General features: G+C 44.6%; 1 protein-coding gene across 1 annotated transcript in view; it reads right to left on the bottom strand.

Annotated features, from left to right (window-relative positions):
- The window catches only part of BBS9 (Bardet-Biedl syndrome 9), a 290,732-nt gene that overhangs the window by 249,671 nt on the left and 18,264 nt on the right, over positions 1-22,797 (bottom strand). The window contains exons 6-9 of the mRNA XM_054177165.1: positions 8,687-8,861; positions 6,241-6,325; positions 4,729-4,912; positions 3,627-3,756 (exon numbers count right to left, since the gene is read on the bottom strand). Of these exons, the coding sequence (XP_054033140.1) occupies positions 3,627-3,756; positions 4,729-4,912; positions 6,241-6,325; positions 8,687-8,861 (574 nt within the window). The remainder of the gene's footprint in view (positions 1-3,626; positions 3,757-4,728; positions 4,913-6,240; positions 6,326-8,686; positions 8,862-22,797) is intronic.

Below are 22,797 nucleotides of genomic sequence, written 5' to 3'. Positions count from 1 at the left end.
TGACTTGCTGGAAGGTGTCCAGAGAAGGGCAACAAAGCTGGGGAGGGGTTTGGAGCACAGCTCTGTGAGGAGAGGCTGAGGGAGCTGGGGGTGTTTAGTCTGGAGAAGAGGAGGCTCAGGGGAGACCTTCTTGCTGTCTACAACTACCTGAAAGGAGGTTGTAGCCAGGTGGAGGTTGGTCTCTTCTCTCAGGCAACCAGCATCAGAACAAGAGGACACAGTCTCAAGCTGTGCCAGGGGAGGTTTAGGCTGGATGTTAGGCAGAAGTTCTTCCCAGAAAGAGAGATTGGCCATTGGAATGTGCTGCCCAGGGAGGTGGTGGAGTCACCATCACTGGAGGTGTTAAAGAAGAGACTGGATGAGACACTTGGTGCCATGGTTTAGTTGATTAGATGGTGTTGGGTGATAGGTTGGACCTCGAAGGTCTTTTCCAACCTGGTTAATTCTATTCTATTCTAAAATGAACAGAAGGCTGAGAGGGAGTCTTGGTGTGAAGATGAAGATGCCAGACTCTTTTTAGCGGTGCCCAGCGATAGGAAAACAACAACAGATACAAGACAGAACACAGGACATTCCACCTCAACACAAGGAAACACTTTATGGTGAGGGTGACAGAGCACTGGAGAGGTTGTGGAGCCTCCTTCTCTGGAGACTTTCAAAACCCACCTGGATGCATTCCTGTGCAGCCTGCTCTACCTGATCCTGCTTTGGCAGGGTGGTTGGGCTTCATCTCTGGAGGTGCCTGCCAACCCCTAGCATTCTGTGAAAATCATGGCATTAGTAGGTCTGGGAATGCTGATTCTAACTAGCAAAATGATCTGGGACAAATTAGCAGACTGTGAAATTCTTACTAAGACCAAACCGAGTGTTAAAGTTCACACAGAGGAAGCAGAATCTGCATCAAACTCTTAGAGGCACTACTGAAACAGATGGCTCAATAATAAGAGTTTCCAAACAAATAATTGTGTATAAAAATGTTAGTGCAATCTGCTCTTGTAAAAATAAATGCCTTCCCCCCCCCTTTTTTTTTTTTCCTGACAGAAAGACTTTTTTTTCTCCCCCCAAACTTCAAAAGCTGCACTGTTGTACCCTGCAGAAGTAACTTTTGGTTTATGTTAACTGGCCCACTGAGACTTTTCATTATGTTTTACTTGTAAGATCTGGTAGATGAAAGCCACCACAACTCTCTCCAGAGAGTCTAAAAGCAACAAAAAAAATATTGAATTTTTAAGGAACTCATTAGATAACCATAAGTACCAAAAAACCCCAAACATCCCTCTGAGCACTCTGCACAGGGCACTAAAGCTGGTTAGATGTTGTCTTTGTTACGAGATAAAACACGTAACTCGGTCGAGTATTCAACAATCCAGGGTCTGTTGGCAGAGCACCCACAAGCCTGCTGGGGATCAGAAGTAACCTGACAAGGATACTACTGGATCCCATAGCATAACATGGCTTCATTTGGAAGGGACCAACAGAGCTCATCTACTGCAACCTCCCCTTCATAGGCAGGGAAACCTCTCAACTAGACTTGGCTGCTCAAGGCTTCAACCAGCCTGGTCTTGAACACCCCCATAAAGAAGGCATCCACAACCTCCCTGAGCAACCTAGTCCAGATTCTCACTACCCTGAACTGAAGAATATCTTCCTAAGATCCAGTCTAACCCTACCCATGCTCAGCAACAAACCATTCCCCCTTGTCCTGTTCCAAGACACCCTTACAAAAAGTCCCTCTGCAGCCTTCCTGTAGGATCCCTTCTGGTGTTGGAAGGCAGTTCTAAGATTCCCCCCCCCCCCCAAGTCTTCTCTTCTCTAGATCTAGGCTGAACACCCCCAGCTCCCTCAGCCTATCCTCACAGCAGAGGTGTTCCAGCCCTTGGGTCACCCTTGTGGCTTCTGCTGGCCTCACTCCAACAGCTCTGTGTCCTTCTTATGCTGGGGACACCAGAACTGGAGGCAGTACTGGAGGTGGGGTCTCAGCAGAGCAGAGTCAAGGGGCAGAATCCCCTTCTCTTGCCCTGCTGGCCACACTCCTCTGGATGCAGCCCAGCATACAATTTGCCTTCTGGGCTGCATGAGGGCACTGCTGGCTTATGGCAAGCTTCTCATCAATCAAGGCACCCAAGGCTCGCTCTTCAGAGCTGCTCTCAACCCACTCTGCAGCCGGCCTGAATCTGGTCACAGGCACTGGACACACAGCACCCACCATAGCTCTGGTAGCACACAGAACAGGAAAATCACTAGCTGAACCTTTATGTAGCCTTCTTATTTCAGAGACAGGATCAGCAAAGACATGCCATCATTTCTCTACACTCAGGTTCCTGCCCAAACAGTTTTCCCCTGACTCATCTTAATGCTTATTTTACAAAAAGTTTTGCTCTCTTGCAGTGCAGCACAGGATCCAAGGAGCACAAGATGTCAAGGGTTGGAAGGGACCCAAAGAGATCATTGAGTCCAACCCCCAGGCCAAAGCAGGACCATACAATCTAGCTCAGGTCACAGAGGAACACTTCCAGGCAGACCTTGAAGGTCTCCATAGAAGGAGACTTCACAAGCTCTCTGGGCAGCCTGTTCCAGTGCTCTGTGACCCTCACAGTAAAGTTCTTCCTTGTGTTGAGATGGAACCTCCTGTGCTGCAGCTGACATCCGTTGCTCCTTGTCCTATCCCAGGGATCAAGTGAGCAGAGCCTGTCCCCTCCCTCCTGACCCCCAGCCCTCAGATATTTATAAACATTTATTAAATGCCCTCTAAGTCTTCTCTTTTCCAGACTAAAAAGCCCCAGGTCCCTCAGCCTCTCCTCACCAGGCAGTGCTCCAGTCCCCTAATCATCCTGGTAGCCCTCTGCTGGACCCTCTCCAGCAGATCCCTGTCCCTCTTGAACTGGGGAGCCCCAAACTGAACACAGTACTCAAGATGAGGTCTCACCAGGGCAGAGTAGAGGGGGAGAAGAACCTTCCTTGATCTGCTGGACACACTCTTCTTAATACACCCCAGGATCCCATTGGCCTTCTTGGCCACCAGGGCACATTGCAGTCCAGCAATTTAAACAGTTCCTTAATTTCCACAGTTTCAAATCGGCGTTTAATAATCTGGTCCAACAAATTATCTCTGGAATTCATATGATCTTAAATGCTTAACTTAAATGCTTAATGAAGAGCAGATTTTTAGTGAGATGCCTTTTTTTTTTTCCCCTGTCCCATGGAAAGTTCTTACCAGATTAAAAGAATGAGAAGTGAAGCTTTGCAAAGAAGAAACTACTCCAGTGGAGGTATGAGACCTCAGGTTGTACCTTCACTCAAGGACAACAGAAAATCTAAAGCACAAGACAGCAATTTCTTCTAGAAAATGACAGTATGCCCATTAATGACATTAACATCTCACAAAACAAAGGAACACTTTGAATGGACCTTTTACAAGTCACCTTATTTAGAACAGAACAGAATAGAATTAACCAGGTTGGAAAAGACCCTTGAGATCATAGAGTCCAGCCTATCACCCAACACCATCTAATCAACTAAACCATGGCACCAAGTGCCTCATCCAGCCTCTGCTTAAATTTGTTACACAGTTTGTGGAGATCTAAAGTTTCACAAGTAGGAATTCATCTGGAAAAAAGTTTACTTACTGCAAACTTGCTACTTTCACTGACACAGGAACGTGGGGAAGCTGAGTGGCCCATTTCAGCGTAACATCCTGGTAAACATTCAAGATTTTACTGTGGTTTCCAATCAGAGTGTTTATTGTTCCTTCTTTCACTGTTAAAGAGAGAAAACTAGTTTTAGGAGAAGAGGTTTCCTACAGCTAGAACTTTTCTTTGAGGCTTAGTGTAATGAATTCTCTCTTTTCTTTTCCATATAAGCCGTTATAAATGAATAGAATACAATCAGTTTACTTATAGCACAATGTAAATCATAGAAAATGCAAAGACCCTTAAGGTCATATCTATAAAGTCTAAAAATGATACTTCAAGTCTAAAACAAGACATAGTGTCAAAAATTCAGAGGTTGTCTTTGAAACATTAACACGGAAGAGGATACAGCAGCATCCAACCAAATTGCTTCCACATAATGGCATAAGGTAGTTTCATCTCCTAGTAGTAAAGATCATCTGGTTCCAAACCCCTGTCATGGCCAGGGACACCCTCCACTAAGCCACCTTGCTCAAGGATTCATCCAGCCTGGCCCTGAACATCTCCAGGGAGGGGATATCCACAGGATGCATACCCTTGTGCATGCTCCTCTTCTTTGTTTGCCTCTTCCAAATACTTGCACCTGCGTATGAACTTTTATCCTGTTTCTACCTTGTTTTCCTTTCCCTACAGCATTTAAGGTCTCTTCCAGCCCAAATCATTCTATACATAACTTTTTGGTGTTTGGGTTTTTTTAACTACTGTTAATGACAGAAGGTCCTCAAACACTACTTCAATTCTTCCAAAATCTCTCATTCATCCATGTTAGTTGCTTTGGTAGCTGGGGCAAACTTACTCAAACACTATGCAAGTACCTCAGGAAATAGATATTCAGATTCTAAAATTTATGACAATTCCCTCTAAATAACACTTGGAAATAGGCCTGTTTGAACTACCAAGAGAGCTCTGGTTCTACAGATTTTCTACACATCAACAGCTTATTCAGCAAAACATATTCATTCATCAGGAAAATAGGCAAATAAATCTTAACTGGGACGGCAACCAAGTTAAAGTGAAGTTGAACATTCATTCAACAAACCTGAACAGTAGGGAATGAAGCAACTTGGACTGTAATCAAGCTTCTTCATGAACCTAATTTGCCCATTGTCCTTAAGGCAAAAGAAGTTTCTCTCACCGAGGACAAAAACAGAGGAAACTGCCTGATTGAAGGAGACAACACAAATATCCAGAGCTTGCTCTCCGATGTTTAAAACCCAGTCCACCTTCAAAAGAAAAACAAAACAGAACAACATGCTCCAGAGATCACTTTAGAGCTGCACATCAAAGAGAGCCTTAGGGAAGGCTCAGAACTCCAGTGACATGGACATCCCTAACAGAGAGAAACCCAGGGCTTTCTTGAAGGAGAGTCATCCTCTTATTTTGAAGGCAATTGGTGACTTTCCTTCTGGTGAGTAAAGCAGCAATAATACCCAGTTTTTGAAATGGTCATGAGTTAATGCCCCTGCAGCTCACTTAAGTATGTTTAAATTCTAAAACACACATCCCATTCAAAGTTAAAATACTTGAATCCCTGAATTATCAAATCAATCACAGAATCACCAAGGTTGGAAGAGACCTCAGAGACCTTGTGTTCAGAGTGATTTTTTTGGTGGAGGAGAAATGAAGGCTGCATTTCTCTAATGCTGTTATTGGAAGATTCAGGTAAAAACTTGTAGGAGTAGTTGTTTACCAAACCCTGTGTTATCTGGGTACAATAAAATGCCTCTTACATTCTGATGACCATTTTGTTACCCACATGCTTTTTTTTTTTTCGGCAAAAAGAACTAGGAGAGAAGAACTAGCTGCAAGAGTGGTCAGGGATTGGAAGAGGCTGCCCAGGGAGGTGATGGAGTCCCCATGCCCGTGGGTGTCCAGAAATGTGTGGCCATGGCACCTGGGGCCATGGTTTGATGGCTATGGTGGGGTTGGGCTGCTGGTTGGACTTGATGATCTTTGAGGTCTTTTCCAGCCTCTATGATTCTGCGATTCCGGAAATGGCTTAGTGGTCATGAAGGTGTTGGGCTGAAGGTTGGACTTGAGGATCTTTGAGGTCTTTTCCAGCCTCTATGATTCTGTGATTCAGGAAATGGCTTAGTGGTCATGAAGGTGTTGGGCTGAAGGTTGGACTTGATGATCTTTGAGGTCTTTTCCAGCCTCTATGATTCTGTGATTCAGGAAATGGCTTAGTGGTCATGAAGGTGTTGGGCTGAAGGTTGGACTTGATGATCTTCGAGGTCCTTTCCAGCCTCTCTGATTCTATGATTCAGAATGTTATTAATCTGCCATAGTACTATGGGAGGAAACACTCCAGCCTGTTCAGGAAAACGTGGAAGCCCCATCTCTGGAAGTTTTTAAGGCCAGGCTGGATGTGGCTCTGGGCAACCTGGTCTAATTTTAACAGAAATCAACGGGAGTCTTTCCATTGCCTTTAATGGCAATTGGATGAGGTCCGTGGTCAGCAGACAGTGTTTCCATTTGTTACTTAGCAGTGGTCTTTTCGATCTGTATGCAGCCTGTACCACACAGGTTATGTAAAATAAACAGGGTTTACCGCAAGCCTTTTCCCAGAACTAAGTTTCTGCTGTTCTGTTTCTTGTCTTTCATCAGCATCTGTCGCAAATGCCAGCACTTGGTATCTGTTATGGGAAGTTTAAAAGAAGTAAAGGAGGGGAAAAAACAACAAAAAAAAATAAAATTAAAAATTAGGATGCAGCTTTGTAGTTAATACACTCACACCAAGTAAAAAATAAAATCCATTTCTCATAATCCGAGTAGAGATGCACAAGAAAAGCACCGCTTGAAAGCCAACTGCAACACATCCATCACCAAAGATGTTAAGATAAATATCACTGTAGCATAACAGCTAAGTGTAAAGGCAGACATTAAACCAAACATTTCTATTCAGATTTTATCTGGTGCTAAAATAAGTTCAACAGCTAAAGAGATTGGAGGATGGAAACTGAGACTGAAGACAGAAGCAAGAAATCAACAGATTTTACAAAACAAAACACCAAAACTTCTTTGCTGTTACTAAGCTTGGGGAAAACAACCCAAACCACCACACAACCCAAACCACCACACAACCCACTCTGAAATATGATCTCCTATGTGTAATAGCATCATAGAACGGCTCAGGCTGGAGGGGACCTTAGAGATCATCTTACTCCAACCTCCTCACCATGGGCAGGGACACCTCTCAACTAGACTTAGCTGCTCAAAGCCTCATCCAGCTTGGCCTTGAACATCCCCAGGGAGGAGGCAGCCAGAAGCTCCTGGGCAATCTATTCCTAAGTCTCACCACCCTTGTACCCAGGAACTTCCTCCTAACCTCCAGTCTCTACTCTCCCTCAGCTCCAAACCATTCCCCCTTGTCCTGTCTCTAGATGCCATAATAATCAGTCCCTCTGCAGCCTTCCTGTAGGATCCCTTCAGGTATTGGAAGGCAGCTCTAAGGTCCCCCCAGAGTCTTCTCTTCTCCAGGCTGAACACCCCCAGCTCCCTCAGCCTATCCTCCTAGCAGAGGCGTTCCAGCCCTTGGATCATCATAGTCACACTATCAAGCACAGCCATTAAACTAAGTGACCCTTCTTTAACTATTTCTTTCCTGAATTCATGCTGCTGTCCTAACTTCATGTTTCCCTTGTATGCACATCAGGTAAAATACTGAAGTTTTGTGCAAAATTAAGACAAAATACAACAAAACAACAAAAAACCCTACAACCCAAAAAAGCTTATCCAACAGATGAAAGCAAGGATTTGTGTATAATGTCAAAGTTACAGACTTAAAATGATGACACCAACAACTCTCACATTTCAGATGCATGTATGTACTGTGCTGCTTGCTTCTGAGAGCTTTTAGTTTCAAGGCACTCTCTCATAGGATCCTGACACCAGTTCCCTGAACAAGCCCAAGTCTGTTCTCTTGGAATGTACAGTCTTAATTCTACTGCTTATCTTCCTCACATCTCTTAGGATCTTAATCTGTATCATCTCAAGGTCACTGCAGCTAAGGTCTGCAACACCCAGTGGCAGATGCTGACTGTTACTTCTCCAAACATTTCCTTCCAAGTTGTGAATGCAGCAAAGCATTTTCCCCAATCAGGCTGTTTAGCACTGGCATAGAAGTTTTCCTTAATGCACCTAATGCAGCATTATGAAAGGATTCCCCTTTGTGGACTTGACCCTTATATGCTATACCACCACTTACATGACGGATTTAGCACCTGTCCCTTAATTTTGCAGTCAAGGAGGTTAACAAGCTTCCTCTGATGTTTTGTCAGGTACATTCCATCTCTCCCCACCAGCCCTCATTGCTTTGAGAGAATCCTATGATCAAAAAAGCTAAAGCCTTGTCTTAAATACCTTCTGAAAACTAGAACAGAACAGAACAGACCAGACCAGGTTGGAAAAGACCTTCAAGATCATCAAGTCCAACCTATCACCCAACACCATCTAATCAACTAAACCATGGCACCAAGCGCCCCATCCAGTCTCCTCTTAAACCCCTCCAGTGATGGTGACTCCACCACCTCCCTGGGCAGCACATTCCAATGGCCAATCTCTCGTGAAGAACTTCTTCCTAACATCCAGCCAGACCAACACTTACCTGCACCAATATAACACACCTGTTGAAACCACTGCAAGGAGCATCTTGCTCAGGCAGTGCAATACTGTTTGCAGACAACACTGAAAGCGTAAATCAGACAGAACTGAATTCAGCAAGGCAAAACCTGGCCCTTGTTGTGCCTTGCTAAGCCAGTAAACCCAGCACAAGTCTACAAATAAAACAGGGCCATGAAGTCCTCAAGATGCACAGCCTTGGTGTACAGAGACAGTAATCACTCAGCATACACATTTTACTTCTTTCCTGCAGCTACCTATCCCCTGCTTTAGGATACAATATTTGCAAAGGCAATAGAAGTCAGACATGATTACCTTGAATTTGTTTACATACTAAATGACAGCACCAAAACATGCTGTAATGACTGAACACTTACTTGTAACTCTCAACCTGTTGACAAGAAGACACCGTAATGAAAGAATCTGTCCGAGAGCTGTAAGTCAAGGGTCCAGGCAGGAGAAAACCAGGTAAAAAACGGCCAAAAGCATAGCTCTCCTGTTCAAACAGCATCAGCATCCCATCCATGGACTGTATGCAGATCAGATCTCGCCCTACAGAAAGCAAAAGAAACAAAGCAAGTTCATTCACATCATTTTAATTCTGTAGCTAGCTTTCTGCACCTGAAGCATTCAAGAGGTTACAACAACTACCGATCAGAGTCAAAACAAACCTCTGCTTTGGTGCTTGTACTGTCTCTGACACACCAGCCAAGAACACTGCAATGACTTTACTAGCATACAATTCAGAAATTACTGAGAGGGAGCTATAAATTCCTCATGTTTCAACTGAAAAAATAAAGCAAGACACATGTTAACTCAGAAGTTATTTAATATTAAGGCTCCTACAACTCTCAGTGTCCTGCTTTTCATCACTAACAGTCAACACCACTAACTATACATTAAAAAAAGTATTCATAAAAGAATTGTAGCAACCAGACAAGTTCAAAGAGTATAATTTGAATCACACCAACTCTGTGAGTACACAAGTGAGTGAAACCAATTTAATGCTTTGCTACTGCTGGCAGGAGCAGTCCTGCTCACCTCCTTCCCTCAGGGCTCGTGGCTTCCCTTGCCCAGGTCACATAGTTCTTACCCGCTCCCAAGCCAGATCTGCTACTTACCTGATGGCTCTTAAACTGATAGAAGGATACCATCCCAAATTTGCAATTTATTGTTTTTTTAAAACTCTTTCAGATAAGGCAATTGTCACCCCCACAAATAACTCCACACAAGCTTAGCAACTGCCAGAGGAAGGGATTCGAGAGGAAGGCTGCAGAGGGACTTTTTGTGAGTACATCAAGCAACAGGACAAGGGGGAATGGTTTGAAGCTGAGGAAGAGAAGGGATAGACTGGAGCTTAGGAAGAAGTTCTTCAGTAGGAGGGTGGTGAAGCTCTGGAATAGGCTGCCCAGGGAGGCTGTGGCTGCTTCCTCCCTGGGGGTGTCAAGGTCTGGCTGGATGAGGCTTTGAGCAGCTGAGTCTAGTAGAGAGGTGTCCCTGCTCATGGTGGGGAGGTTGGAGCAGGTGATCTCTCAGGTCCTTTCCAACCTAAGCTATTCTATATTGTATGAAATAAGACATGGTTCTGGAGGTGATATGGTTACAGGACCATGGCAGTTTTCATCCTTGATCCTGCTGAGGAATGGGAAAGGCATGAGGAAGACTGGAGGTATCCCGTGGGTCAACAATTGGTTGCAGAGGAGGTAGTCACAGCAAAGCTGTTTTACAGCCACATGACCCTCTGAAGATGGACAGCTGATCCAGGCTTGCCAGCAGCCACTTTAAATTAGAAATGCCAGGTTGCTATTGTTTTGAAAAGCTGTACATACTGCTTGATACATAAGATTTAAAGCCTTTCAGTTGTAAAGTGAATGGCCTCACTACCACAGAAATCCTGTATATTTTCCAATAGAATTTAATTTCAGGTACTACTGGTTGTGCTGACAGCAGTGAGAAAGCTATCTTCTAGATAGCTTGTAGCCACAACCTTTAGGGTTTAGCTTGTCTGACATACAAGTTACTTGTTGATTTCTTTCCTTCTGTTGGCTTTTAAAGATGCCCTCCAGCAGATAGAACTGATGTCATGAAGAGAAGCATAGCCAGCAGGTCGAGGGAGGTGATTCTCCCCCTCTGCTCTGCTGAGACCACACCTAGAGTACTGTTTCCAGTTCTGGAGCCACTATTACAGGAAGGATCTGGAGGTGCTAGAACATGTCCAGAGAAGGGCCACAAGGATGAGCAGAGGGCTGGAGCACCTCTGCTATGAGGTCAAAGAGTTGGGGTTGTTCAGTCTGGAGAAAAGAAGGCTTTGAGGAGACCTAACTGTAGCCTTCCAGTATCTGCAGGGGACTACAAGAAAGCTGGGGAGGGACTTTTGAGGGTGTCAGGGAGTGATAGGACTGGGGGGAATAGAACAAAACTAGAAATAGGTAGATTCAGATTGGATGTTAGGAAGAAGTTCTTCCCCATGAAGGCAGTGAGACACAGGCACAGGTTGCCCAGGGAGGTGGTGGCAGCCTCATCCCTGGAGGTTTTGAAGGCCAGGCTGGATGTGGCTGTGAGCAACCTGCTGTAGTGTGAGGTGTCCCTGGCCATGGCAGGGGGGTTGGAACTGGCTGATCCTTGAGGTCCCTTCCAACCCTGACAATTCTATGCTATGCAGAGGTAATCTAGCAGATATATTACAATCAAAATCACAGAATAAAGTAAAGGTCAGTAGAAGTGTGAATGTGCTGCTGCTGAAGGAACAAGTAGTGATAGGTTCTGCTCTCATGTATATTATAAATACCAATCTTATTAATTTTATTATATCATAAAAATGCTAAATAGAAAATCTAGCACCTGGGGTTAGATTTTATGATTTCCAGAGGTCCCTTCCAAACCCTAACATCTTGTGATTCTACAACCTGTCTCCATGTCATAGATGCCCTATCAGACACAGAAGTGTTCATCTTTACATTCATCATCCCTAATCACACACATTTCCTGCTGTAACAGCAGTGATACTATTGAATAATAGGACATATGACAACTGCCTTAGAGCACTCCAGTGATTTCCAAGCACATGGCAGCACTGAAGCATCCTGGCTGAAACAATAAATCACAGGGCACCTAAGGCTGAATTAGTAATCACTTCTTTTGCCTTTAAGCACACAGCACCACTTCTTAACGTGCCTGCCACTATTTTCATCATATTTGTGGTGCTCAGCTCCTTCTCACCAATTCTGAGCCTTGGCTCTTAACTAGCCTGTAGTATTGGCTCAACCCCCAATGATCCTAGATACATGGAAAGCATAATTAAAATTAAATTGTGTATTAATTCTCTTGTTTCCCCCCCCACCTTTTGATAGGACAACTTACTCCTTTGGCCACTTGTTTTTGTTGTGTGGCCAGTGAATCAAGTTTGTGTTTCACTATAAGAAATGCTGTCATCCAAAGACACAAGCAGGAATGTCCACTACAAAACAAAAGAAGCTTTTTGCATCTAGTTGGCTTGGCCAGTGACATGTTTATGAAGTGAATCACTGAATCAACCAGGTTGGAAAAGGCTTCGGAGATCATCAAGTCCAACCTATTACCTAATACCTAACACCTCCTCACAACTAAACTATGGCTCCAAGTGCCACATCCAAGCCTTTTTTGAACACCTCCAGGGACTGGGGTCAAAGTGACTGGAGAGCAGCCAGGCAGAAAGAGACCTGGGGGTACTGGCTGACAGCAGCTGAACATGAGCCAGCAGTGTGCCCAGGTGGCCGAGAAGGCCAATGGCATCCTGGCCTGCATCAGGAATAGTGTGGCCAGCAGGAGCAGGGAAGTCATTCTGCCCTGTGCTCAGCACTGGTTAAGCCACACCTTGAGTCCTGTGTCCAGTTCTGGGCCCCTCAATTAAAGAAGGACATTGAGACACTTGAATGTGTCCAGAGAAGGGCAACTAAGCTGTGAGGAGAGGCTGAGGGAGCTGGGGTTGCTTAGCCTGGAGAAGAGGAGGCTCAGGGGAGACCTCTGTGCTCTCTATAACTACCTGAAGGGAGGCTGTAGCCAGGTGGGGGTTGGTCACTTCTTCTAGGCAATCAGCACCAGGACAAGAGGACACAGTCTCAAGCTGTGCCAGGGCTGGAGGTGAGGAGAAAGTTCTTCACAGCAAGAGAGATTGGCCATTGGGATGTGCTGCCCAAATACAACCTTTAGCATTTTCTGCAGATCAGATGGAATCACTTAACATACTCTACATAGCTTCAGCAGCTTGTGTCTCTAGAGGAACATCCCTCAGCCAGAAAGTGTTACTTCTAAGCACAAGTCCAGCTACTGTTGTTTTGAAGTTGTGCTATTCTAGCGTGATACGGGGAGTACATTTACGTCACAATTCAACCACAAGGTATTTTTAGAGCTAATGCAAAGCCAAAATGAGAGACAGGTGGTAGCTCTTTGAAATAAGCTTTTAATTAAAGCTAGCTTGGAGCTCATTTTTTTTCTTTGCATGTTAATGATTTCCTCCACTCTAAGCCTCCCCTCTATCACCAGATAGTTTTCATAGAGAGTGCATTATGTAATCACATGTGAAATCATGCAGCATCAAATGGCAGAAATGAGAGAAAGCTTCATCAAGTCACAGATTTTAGGGAAGTCACAGTGATAACTTCGCTGTGACTAGGATGAAATTCTTCCCAGCAAGAGAGATTGGCCATTGGAATGTGCTGCCCAGGGAGGTCACCATCACTGGAGGTGTTTAAGAAGAGCCTGGATGAGGCACTTGGTGCCATGGTTTAGTTGATTAGATGGTGTTGGGTGATAGGTTGGACTTGATGATCTTGAAGGTCTTTTCCAACCTGGTTTATTCTATTCTACTTTCAATGGTCATCAAAAGCTTCAGGCAAACACCTCATGTGAAAAGAAGTGGCAATGAAATGAATTGAAAAGAAAAATTGGCATTTACAAGATACCCAGGAGCAAGAGAACACAGTCTCAAGCTGTGCCAGGGGAAGTTTAGGCTGGAGGTGAGGAGAAAGCTCTTCCCAGCAAGAGAGATTGGCCATTGGAATGTGCTGCCCAGGGAGGTGGTGGAGTCACCATCCCTGGAGGTGTTCAAAAAGGGATTGGACGTAGCACTTGAAGCCATGAGGTGTTGGGTGACAGGTTGGACTTGATCTCTGAGGTCTTTTCCAAACTTATTGATTCTATGATAAAAGCCCTTTAATGATATGTAGTCAAATGTTCTCCTAACAGGATGAAAGTTAAACCCACAGTCCACTGACCAGCGAAGGAATGAACAGAAACTGTATTCCCACACACTGGAGCACAAATTACTGTCCTGACTTGAAACAAGCAAGTATGTTTTCCTTCATCTCTGAAATCTGCCCCCAAAAATTTCTCCCAGCCTTTAGGAAGGGGAAAAGGAAAAAAAAAAATAAAAGGTTTCTGCAGTTCAAATCCATTTTGGAGAATTCAACCTGCTACTGAGTGTAGCTCCTGAAGCACAACAGAGCTGGGTCAACTGTGAGAAAGGCACTTCAGGAATCACTTCTGACTAATGGAAAAAACATTTGAAAAGTATGTCAAGGCAGTTCTTAAAACAATGTATGCCCCCTGAAAGGCAAGGCTAAGGTTACTTTCCTAACCCAAAGCAGGAAGCACATGTCAGTGTGCATTCATAAAGAACTCTGAACTGACTAGCTTGGTGGTCTGGGAGCTGCTCATTGATCCCTCCTGTAGCAATGCAGCAAAGTTCAGGACTTCAAGCTGCAGCCATTCATTCTAGGCCAGAGGATCTGACAGCGCTGCCAAGGCAGTGCAACACCCAGAACACATGTAAAGAGGAAGAGGAAAAAAACCCTGCATCACTCAATGCTACTACTGCATGTATCCAGCCAAACAATGCACCAAGCATGCACATGTTCCAGCTGACAATGACTAAGTGCTTTCCTGCTGGAACTGAAGCTGTCACTCCAGCAGGAAGGAAATAAAAAGAGAAGTGGACAGGAGTTTAACAGAAACTCAGGAAAGTGTTTAAGGAAAACACTAAATCCATATTATACTGATGTCAGCTTTAATTACTGTCTAATCCCTTCCAGATCTATGGTATTGCAGTAGAACATGTTCACAAATCCCAACACAAGAGATGGGTTTAGGGCTCTCTGTAAGAAGCCTCCCTGGTCAAGATGCAGTAAAGCATGCAGTTAGGGATGCCATGAGACAGGCCTCCCAGGTGGGGGTTGGTCTCTTCTCCCAGGCAACCAGCACCAGAATAAGAGGACACAGTCTCAAGCTGCACATGGGGAGGTTTAGGATGGATGTTAGGAAGAAATCCTTCCCAGAAAGAGAGATTGTCCCTTGGAATGTGCTGCCCAGGGAGGTGGTGGAGTCACCATCCCTGGAGGTGTTTTCGGAAGAGCCTGGATGAGGCACTTGGTGCCATGGTTTAGTTGACCAGATGGGTGTTGGGTGATAGGTTGGACTTGATGACCTCAAAGGTCTTTTCCAACCTGGTTCATTCTGTATCTGTAAACAGCATCTTTTTACCTCTCTCAGCCACCATACTGAACTCTCTCTACCTAACCTCTTGCTGATTTCTGCACACCAGAAAGCATAGTGAGGACTGTAGATGGAAAAGCAATGTTGAAGTATCTGCAAAGGCCAAATCAGCCCTATCTCATAAAATCATTTACAGAGCTGCAAGATGCCTCTTTGTTCTTGATCTGTCTCTTGCCACAGAAGATGACATTGTTATGTTACACAACTTGAGAATGATCCCTTTCAGGCTCACATCGACCTGAGCTGGTGGAAGAACACTTAGGAGAAAAACAAACAAACAAAAAAACCCACCCACACACTGGATGCTTCAAAAGGGCCATAAAAGACTGACTTTCAGTGGAGAGATCTGAAAGTGACCTATGTCACTTTCATCCAGCACATAAAAGCTCCTAACTGAAGGAAACCTGGCACCGTGCAGACATGAGAGGTGAAGCCTCTAAACAGATTACACAACTAAAATTTAGCTGTTACAACCTTCATATGAAGTGAAGGACTTTGCCCACATTCAAAAGTGGATGTTCCTACCTAGTGCAAGAAAAAGTCTATCTACTACAGGGAATAAAAATGTTCAGGCAGCTGTGAAAGTAGTATCACAAAGTTGTTGTTTTTCAACACAGAAGACTAATCACAGACAGCAAAAACACAGTCACTCTTGGAAAACAAACAATCATTACCCATGCGAGGGAGAATGGCTATATGCAAAGATGCAGTATGAATAATAATGACTCCTGAAGAAATGGTACACATTTTACCTTAAAATACTTCCTTTTTTCCCTTATTTTCCTTATCACAGAATCACAGCACGTTAGGGATTGGAAGGCACCTCCAAAGATCGAGTCCAACCCCCCTGCCAAAGCTGAATCACCTAGGGCAGGTCATACAGGAACACATCTAGACAGGTTTGGAAAGCCTCCAGAGGAGACTCCACAACCTCTCTGGGCAGCCTGTTCCAGGACTCCATCACCATACAGAAGTGTCTCCTCATGTTGAAGTGGAACCTCCTGTGCTCCAGCATGTACCAGTTGGTCCTTGTCCTATCACTGGGCACCACCAAAAAGAGCCTGGCACCTTCATCCTGACACCCACCCCTCAGATATTTATAGCCTTCTCTCCAGAATAAACAGCCCCAGGTCTCCCAGCGTTTCTTCACAGGAGAGATGTTCAAGTCCTGCAGTCATCCTGCCACTAGAGAACACACTTAAACATACTCACAACACAAAATCTTCAAGAAAATCTCTCTTGGATCCTAGAATGGCTCAGGTTGGAAGGGACCTCAGAGATCATCTACTCCAACCTCCCCACCATGGGCAAGGGACACCTCTCAACTAGACACAGCTGCTCAAGGCCTCATCCAACCTGGCCTTCAACATCCCCAGGGAGTCAGCATCCACAGCCCAGGGAGGGCAGCCTATTCCAGAGCCTCAACATCCTCCTGCTGAAAAACTTCTTCCCCAGATCTAGTCTAACCCTGCTCTCCCTCAGCTTCAAACCATTCCCCCTTGTCCTGTCTCTAGACAGCCTCATGAAAAATCCTTCTGCAGCCTTCCTGTGGGATCCCTTCAGCTATCGGAAGGCAGCTCCAAGGTCTCCCTGAAGTCTTCTCTTCTCCAGGCTGAACACCCCCAGCTCCCTCAGCCTATCCTTTTAGTAGAGGTGCTCCAGCCCTTGGATCATCTTTGTGGCCTCCTCTGGAAGCACTCCAACAGCTCTGTGTCCTCCTCATGATGTAGTAGAGTGGTTTCCAACAGGGATGATTTGCACCAAACACAATAACCCAGAGCACAATTAGTAGAAAGATATTAGAGAAAGCAACGAAGGCGGCTTTGGCGAGAAGACAAGAGGGGCTGTATGGTTAGAAGCTAACACTCCATTCCCCTGGATGGAAAAACATGGGGCAGCAAACAAATCTGACAGGCAGATGGATCCACACAAAACGTTGGGATATTCAATATCAAAGTACATATGTAAATAATCAAGCTGGACAGAGGTTTGAAGTACCAGAATATCCATCATGCCAAACTGTTTCTTAGGCAGGGTAATAATTTTCCAGTGCCTTTCTAAACTTTAGAGACAGTATCTCTAAACTTCAGTAAACCATCTGATATGATCTCAGACAATTGTCTCACAGGAAGCCAGGGAATGGCAGGCAAGAGCACTAAGAATCTGGGGATCAGAGTAGGATGATGAATTAAATATGAGTCAACAATATGTCACCAAAAAGACAAATGCAAGCTTGGGTGATTATTAATATACATGCACTATTAAAAACATATGAGGTCATTATTGTTCTGCTTGGCACTCACTGATTCTTGGCAGGAGTGCTGCAGAAGCCATAACCCCACATGCAAGACAAAACATTTCATACTACCAGCGCAGAAGGACTGCACGCATTTGGGTACCATATTTCCACAAAAGGAATTAGCAAAAGCATCCTACAGAAACCCATCCAAGTTTTGAAAAGTCAGTCTTCCACTTCCATGGGCAGCTGCTCCCAAACTTAGGGATTTCTACAGCTGCTTCAACTTTTTAATGACAGTGCTTCAAACAAAATTGCAGATTAAGTGGCACTCGGAATACAGAATCAACCAGGTTGGAAAAGCCCTTTGAGATCATTGAGTCCAACCCATCACCCAACACCATCTCATCAACTAAACCATGGCACCAAGTGCCTCAGCCAGGCTCTTCTTTAACACTTCAGGGATGGTGACTCCACCACCTCCCTGGGCAGCACATTCCAATGGCCAATCTCTCTTTCTGGGAAGAATTGCTTCCTAACACCCAGCCTAAACCTCCCCTGGCACAGCTTGAGACTGTGTCCTCTTGTTCTGGTGCTGGTTGTCTGGGAGAAGAGGCCAACCCCCACCTGGCTACAAACTCCCTTCAGGTAGTTGGAGAGAGCAAGAAGGTCTCCCCTGAGCCTCTTCTTCTCCAGGCTAAGCAACCCCAGCTCCCTCAGCCTCTCTTCACAGGGCTGTGCTCCAAACCCCTCCCCAGCTTTGTTGCCTTTCTCTGGACACATTCAAGCATCTCAACTCCTAGCAATTTGTAAGTGAACAAAGTTCTGGCACACTGAAGGCAATGGGAGCTTTTCCCTCAGTTAAGTCACAATCCTGCCCATTACTGTTAAGAGAAATTGAGGAAGGTAAAAGAAAATGGTTAGAGATTCAGAGAACATCTTCCTTGATTGTTTTTCCAGTCACATGTTCAATTTAAAGAGGTCCTAACTGCCTTATTTAAAACAAATCAAAGAGGCAAGCAAAAAGCACCAAACCCACCCCCCTCACACAACACTAACAGGTTTCCAAAGCTGTACCAGAAACCATGTAGTCATCAGCAGATCTACAACATGAGAACTCACGAAGACCAAGCCTTCCAAACAATCCTTCCTCACCCAGAAGCAATTTAACAGGAAGGCAACAGTTAAACATTCTGCTGCTTAGCAGAACTAACCAATAAATCAAAGCCCAAATTTCTACTGCTGTTGTATTTAAACACAGCCCTAAGAATCATTTAACCTTACAGTATAAAACTCAGCTGATAATTTCTTTTTTTATTTTTTCCCCCCTGACTAGCACCTAATAAAATTCATTCTTGCAGGATTGTGGAAAAATCTAAGCACAGTCTAAGCCTTCTTACAAAGTTTCCTGTTACCAGCCTGCATGGTTTACACATATGTAGTATTTCATTATTAAAAGAATTCCTCCATATAGCACCCTCTTTGTTGCAGCACTCCAACATGCTTTGCCTCTAGGGCCAGTGCCATAATAAAAGTGAAATGAATTCAAGGCCATTTGCTGAGAAAAAGATAGGACCAAGGTATTTTCACACTTTCTTTGCTTGTAACTTTTTCATGTCTGTGGTCGTTTGAGGCTGTGCCTTTAAGAACAAACACTGCTGGAACACACTGGCTAATGTTTTTGGTACTAGAACCAAAACATTCTGATATTCTAAACGAATTTCATTGGTTGATAAACAAAAATGCAGCTTTAGATTGTGAAGCGGTTGGAAAATTTTTTCCTCAGTTCAGTTCGGTTTGGGAGTTGGGGGAGTTTGGTGTTTCAGCCTGTTCTCCCTGCCTGCTTCTTCTGCGAACTGCTGGACTTGGCCTTCAGATAAGCAAAAACTAATCCTGCATGGGCTTTTGAAGCTTGCTAACAACTCTTTTCCTTAGTAACTTGCCTTTCTCTCTCTCTAACCCCTTTTTGGGGAAAAAGGGAGGTAAGGGGGGGAGAGAGGGGGTTCCAAAGAGGGGATCCCTCCCTGAGGGAGGGATTTTTGTTGTGTTATTTGTCTTTGCTGTGTATTTCTGTGTATATATTGTAAATACCTGTATATATTGTGTTATATATAACCTGCTTTCCATATATGCTTGTAAATATATAGCTTTTGCTCTTCGACTGAGTTAGCTGTGGTTTCTTACTCTGTGGAGGAGGGAGAGCTAAGCCCTCTCTCAACCTACCACATTTAATTGGCTGCCCAACGTGGCGCTTGCTGACAAATTAGTTTGATTTATTGCTTGCTTAAGTCGAACGAGCAAACATGAAGGTGTTTTGGCTTTTTGAGCGTCTGCTCTTCTCGGTCTTCAGTGTATTGATCTACAAGTATTGCCTGGGTATGATTATCGATAAGATAGGTAAATATATAATGCAAAAATTATATTTGTGGTTTAAGTACAAGATTCGGCTTCTGTATGATCAGTGCCTGGAATTCTTTTATGTTAAAAAGTACAGGAATGTTACATCTAGCACACTCCCTATTGAGATAAAAGAGTTTAAGATTCCGCTCGGTGAAAGGGTAATTTTAAGTGATGGCTGGGATCCAAAGCTGATTTTCTTGATGTGTGTAGTCCTGCTGCTGGTGATAAGTAATGTGTATTTGTTGGTAGCACTGTACCGGGAGAAAAAAGTGTCCAAGGCATGTTTTGTTATAAAACGGAGGGTTAAGAGACGAAAACGCCACCCTAGCTCTGTTTCAGGAACATCCAGTGAGGATGATAATGGAGAATCTGTGTCAGTTAAAGATAAAGCTAAAAAGTCAATCGGCAAGGCAGCTCTGAATAGCACTGCTAATGATTCTGGCAAGCAGCCAGGGGCTGCAGTTGCCCCAAACATGGCGGCTCCCGTGTCCCCAGCAGCCACCATTAACGAGGCAAAGTCATTTCCTCCTTCTTCCATGGCAGGAGCGGAAGCGTCCTCCAAAGCAGCTAATCTGTCTCAAAGCTTATCAGCTTCTGATAATAAGGCAGCTGGAAACCCAAACACAGCTCCAGTAAAGCAAGTAGCAGTTTTAACAACAAGGAAGGGTAAGACTAAAGCTGATTCAGGAGCTGACGGGGATGCACAGCAAGGTTCTTCTGCTGGGGAGGAAGAGAAAATCTGTCTTAAAAATATAGCTGAGTTATTGAGATCATCAGAGGATCGAGATGCATCTCTTGGTAGGACAGCAGCTAGTGGTGGTGCTTCTCAGCTTAAAGGGATCTTTGAGAGGTTGTTGGGACCACAAGTTGAGGAACAGGAGGCAGAGGAGCAAGAACAAGATGACATAACCGACTGCTCTTCACCACGTGAGGAGCTTAGAAATGTAAGAAAAGACTATCTCAGAGCAGATAAGGAGCCAGTTCTCGCTTGGCTTGGTAGATGCTATGATACAGGTGCTCCAGCTCTAATGGTTGGAGACAAGTCAGCAGCCCAGCTAGGAACTCTCTCGAAGGATAATGGAATAGATAGACATCTAGGCAAGGCTCTCGGTAAGGTTAATCTGTGGATACGCCTTCTAATGGCGGTTCTCATGAGATACCCTTCCCGAGATGATCTTCCATGGAATCCTAAGCCCTGGACTACCATAGATGAGGGAATCAAGCGTCTGAGAGAATTTGCTGTTAGAGAGGTACTCTATGGTGAACATGAATCTCTGAATCCTGATGATGTTCCTGTAGGAAATGGTCTTACTAAAAAGCTCATCAAGCTTGCTCCTTCCAATTATGCAAACATTCTGGCAAGCAGAATTGTAGCAAGAAATTATGGTGGAGCTCCTCTTACGGTTGGCCAATTCACTGATCAATTGAGACAATTGGATGATAGCATGACACGTGTTTCTTTGGTTTCAGCCATTGAAACTCTGTCTGGAAAACTGGAGAATTGCATGAAAGAGCTGAAGGATGAATTTAAAAACACCATCTCCCAATTGGCACAAAGAGATGATTCCAATTCTTCCTCCAGGTGGGTACAGGTTTCATCTGTGAGGAATAGACATCCTCCAAGGAGGTCATTCCAAAACAGATCAAACCAAAACAGACCACCAAGGCAGTCACGTAGGACTATTTGGATTACCCTGCGTGATCAGTTTGGTGAGAACATGAACAGGTGGGATGGTCAACCAACTTCTAATCTTTTCAGGAGACTGAGAGAACTGCAAAGTGGCAGAACCCGAGGTAGCAATACCAGAAGGGTAGCTGTTACTTCTACAGTTCCCCAGGACAACTCTAGTAGCTCCAACAGTGGCTCCAGTTCTAACACTGCACAGTGTGCTCGTTGCACCTGTGGACATGTTCCCCATAACTAGGGGTGCCCTGCCTCCCGCCAGGGGGAGGAGAGGGGTAATACAGATAACAGAATCTATTGGGATGTGTACATCCAGTGGCCTGGCACTTCACACTTTCAGAAGTACAGGGCTTTGGTTGACACAGGAGCTCAGTGCACCATATTGCCATCAAATTATCAGGGATCAGAGTCCATAACTATTCTGGGAGTCACTGGTGGATCTCAAGAGTTAAGTAAAGTGGAGGTTAATATAAGCTTAACTGGTAAACAATGGAAAAAGCATACAGTTGTGACCGGACCTGATGCACCTTGTATTTTGGGAATTGATTTTCTGAGAGAAGGGCGTTTCAAAGACCCTAAAGGTTACAAATGGGCTTTTGGAGTAGCTTCTGTAGAAATTGATGGACAAAAACTGAAGCTGTCTGCTAGACCTGAGCTTTCTGATGAATCTGCAGTTGTGGGACAACACAAGATTCAGGACATTAAGTTGCCGGTTGCTTCTCGGACTGTGCATCACAGACAATACAGAACCAACCGTGACTCTTTGTTGCCCATTCAGAATCTGATTCGTCAGTTGGAGAGTCAGAAAGTCATCAGCAAAACTCATTCACCTTTCAACAGTCCAGTGTGGCCTGTGCGAAAGCCGAATGGAGGCTGGCGTCTGACAGTGGACTACCGAGCCCTGAATGAAGTAACTCCGCCTATGAGTGCAGCAGTACCAGACATGATGGAACTCCAGTATGAGCTGGAATCCAAAGAGGCCAAATGGTATGCTACCATAGACATTGCTAATGCCTTCTTCTCTATTCCCATAGCAGAGGAATGCAGGCCTCAGTTTGCTTTCACCTGGAGAGGAATCCAGTACACTTTCAACAGACTGCCAATGGGCTGGATCCACAGCTCCAGCATCTGTCATGCAGTAATCCATGATGCTCTGGAGGAAGGTGGTGCTCCAGAACACATCCAGTTCATCGATGATATCATCATCTGGGGTAAAACTGCTGAGGAAGTCTTCAAGAAAGGTAACAAAATCATGGACATTCTTCTGAATGCAGGTTTTGCCATCAAGAGAGACAAAGTGAAAGGTCCTACCACAGAGATCCAGTTTCTGGGAGTGCAGTGGCAGGATGGACGCCGACACATTCCAGTGGATGTGGTAAATAGAGTCTCTACCATGGCAAATCCCACGAACAAGCAAGAAACTCTACGTTTCTTGGGGATAGTGGGATTTTGGAGACTACACATTCCTGGATACAGTCAGATTGTGAAACCTCTCTATGATGTGACTCGAAAGAGGAACAGTTTCCACTGGGGACCTGAACAACAAGCAGCCTTTGACCAGATAAAGCAAGAAGTAGTCCAAGCAGTGGGTCTGGGACCTGTGCGAGATGGTCCAGACATTAAGAACATTTTGTACACGG

Source organism: Dryobates pubescens, chromosome 38 (assembly GCF_014839835.1).
Source record: "Dryobates pubescens isolate bDryPub1 chromosome 38, bDryPub1.pri, whole genome shotgun sequence".
Classification (NCBI taxonomy): Eukaryota; Metazoa; Chordata; class Aves; order Piciformes; family Picidae; genus Dryobates; species Dryobates pubescens.
Note: the sequence above shows the minus strand (reverse complement) of the source record. Positions and strands in the feature narration are given on the sequence as shown.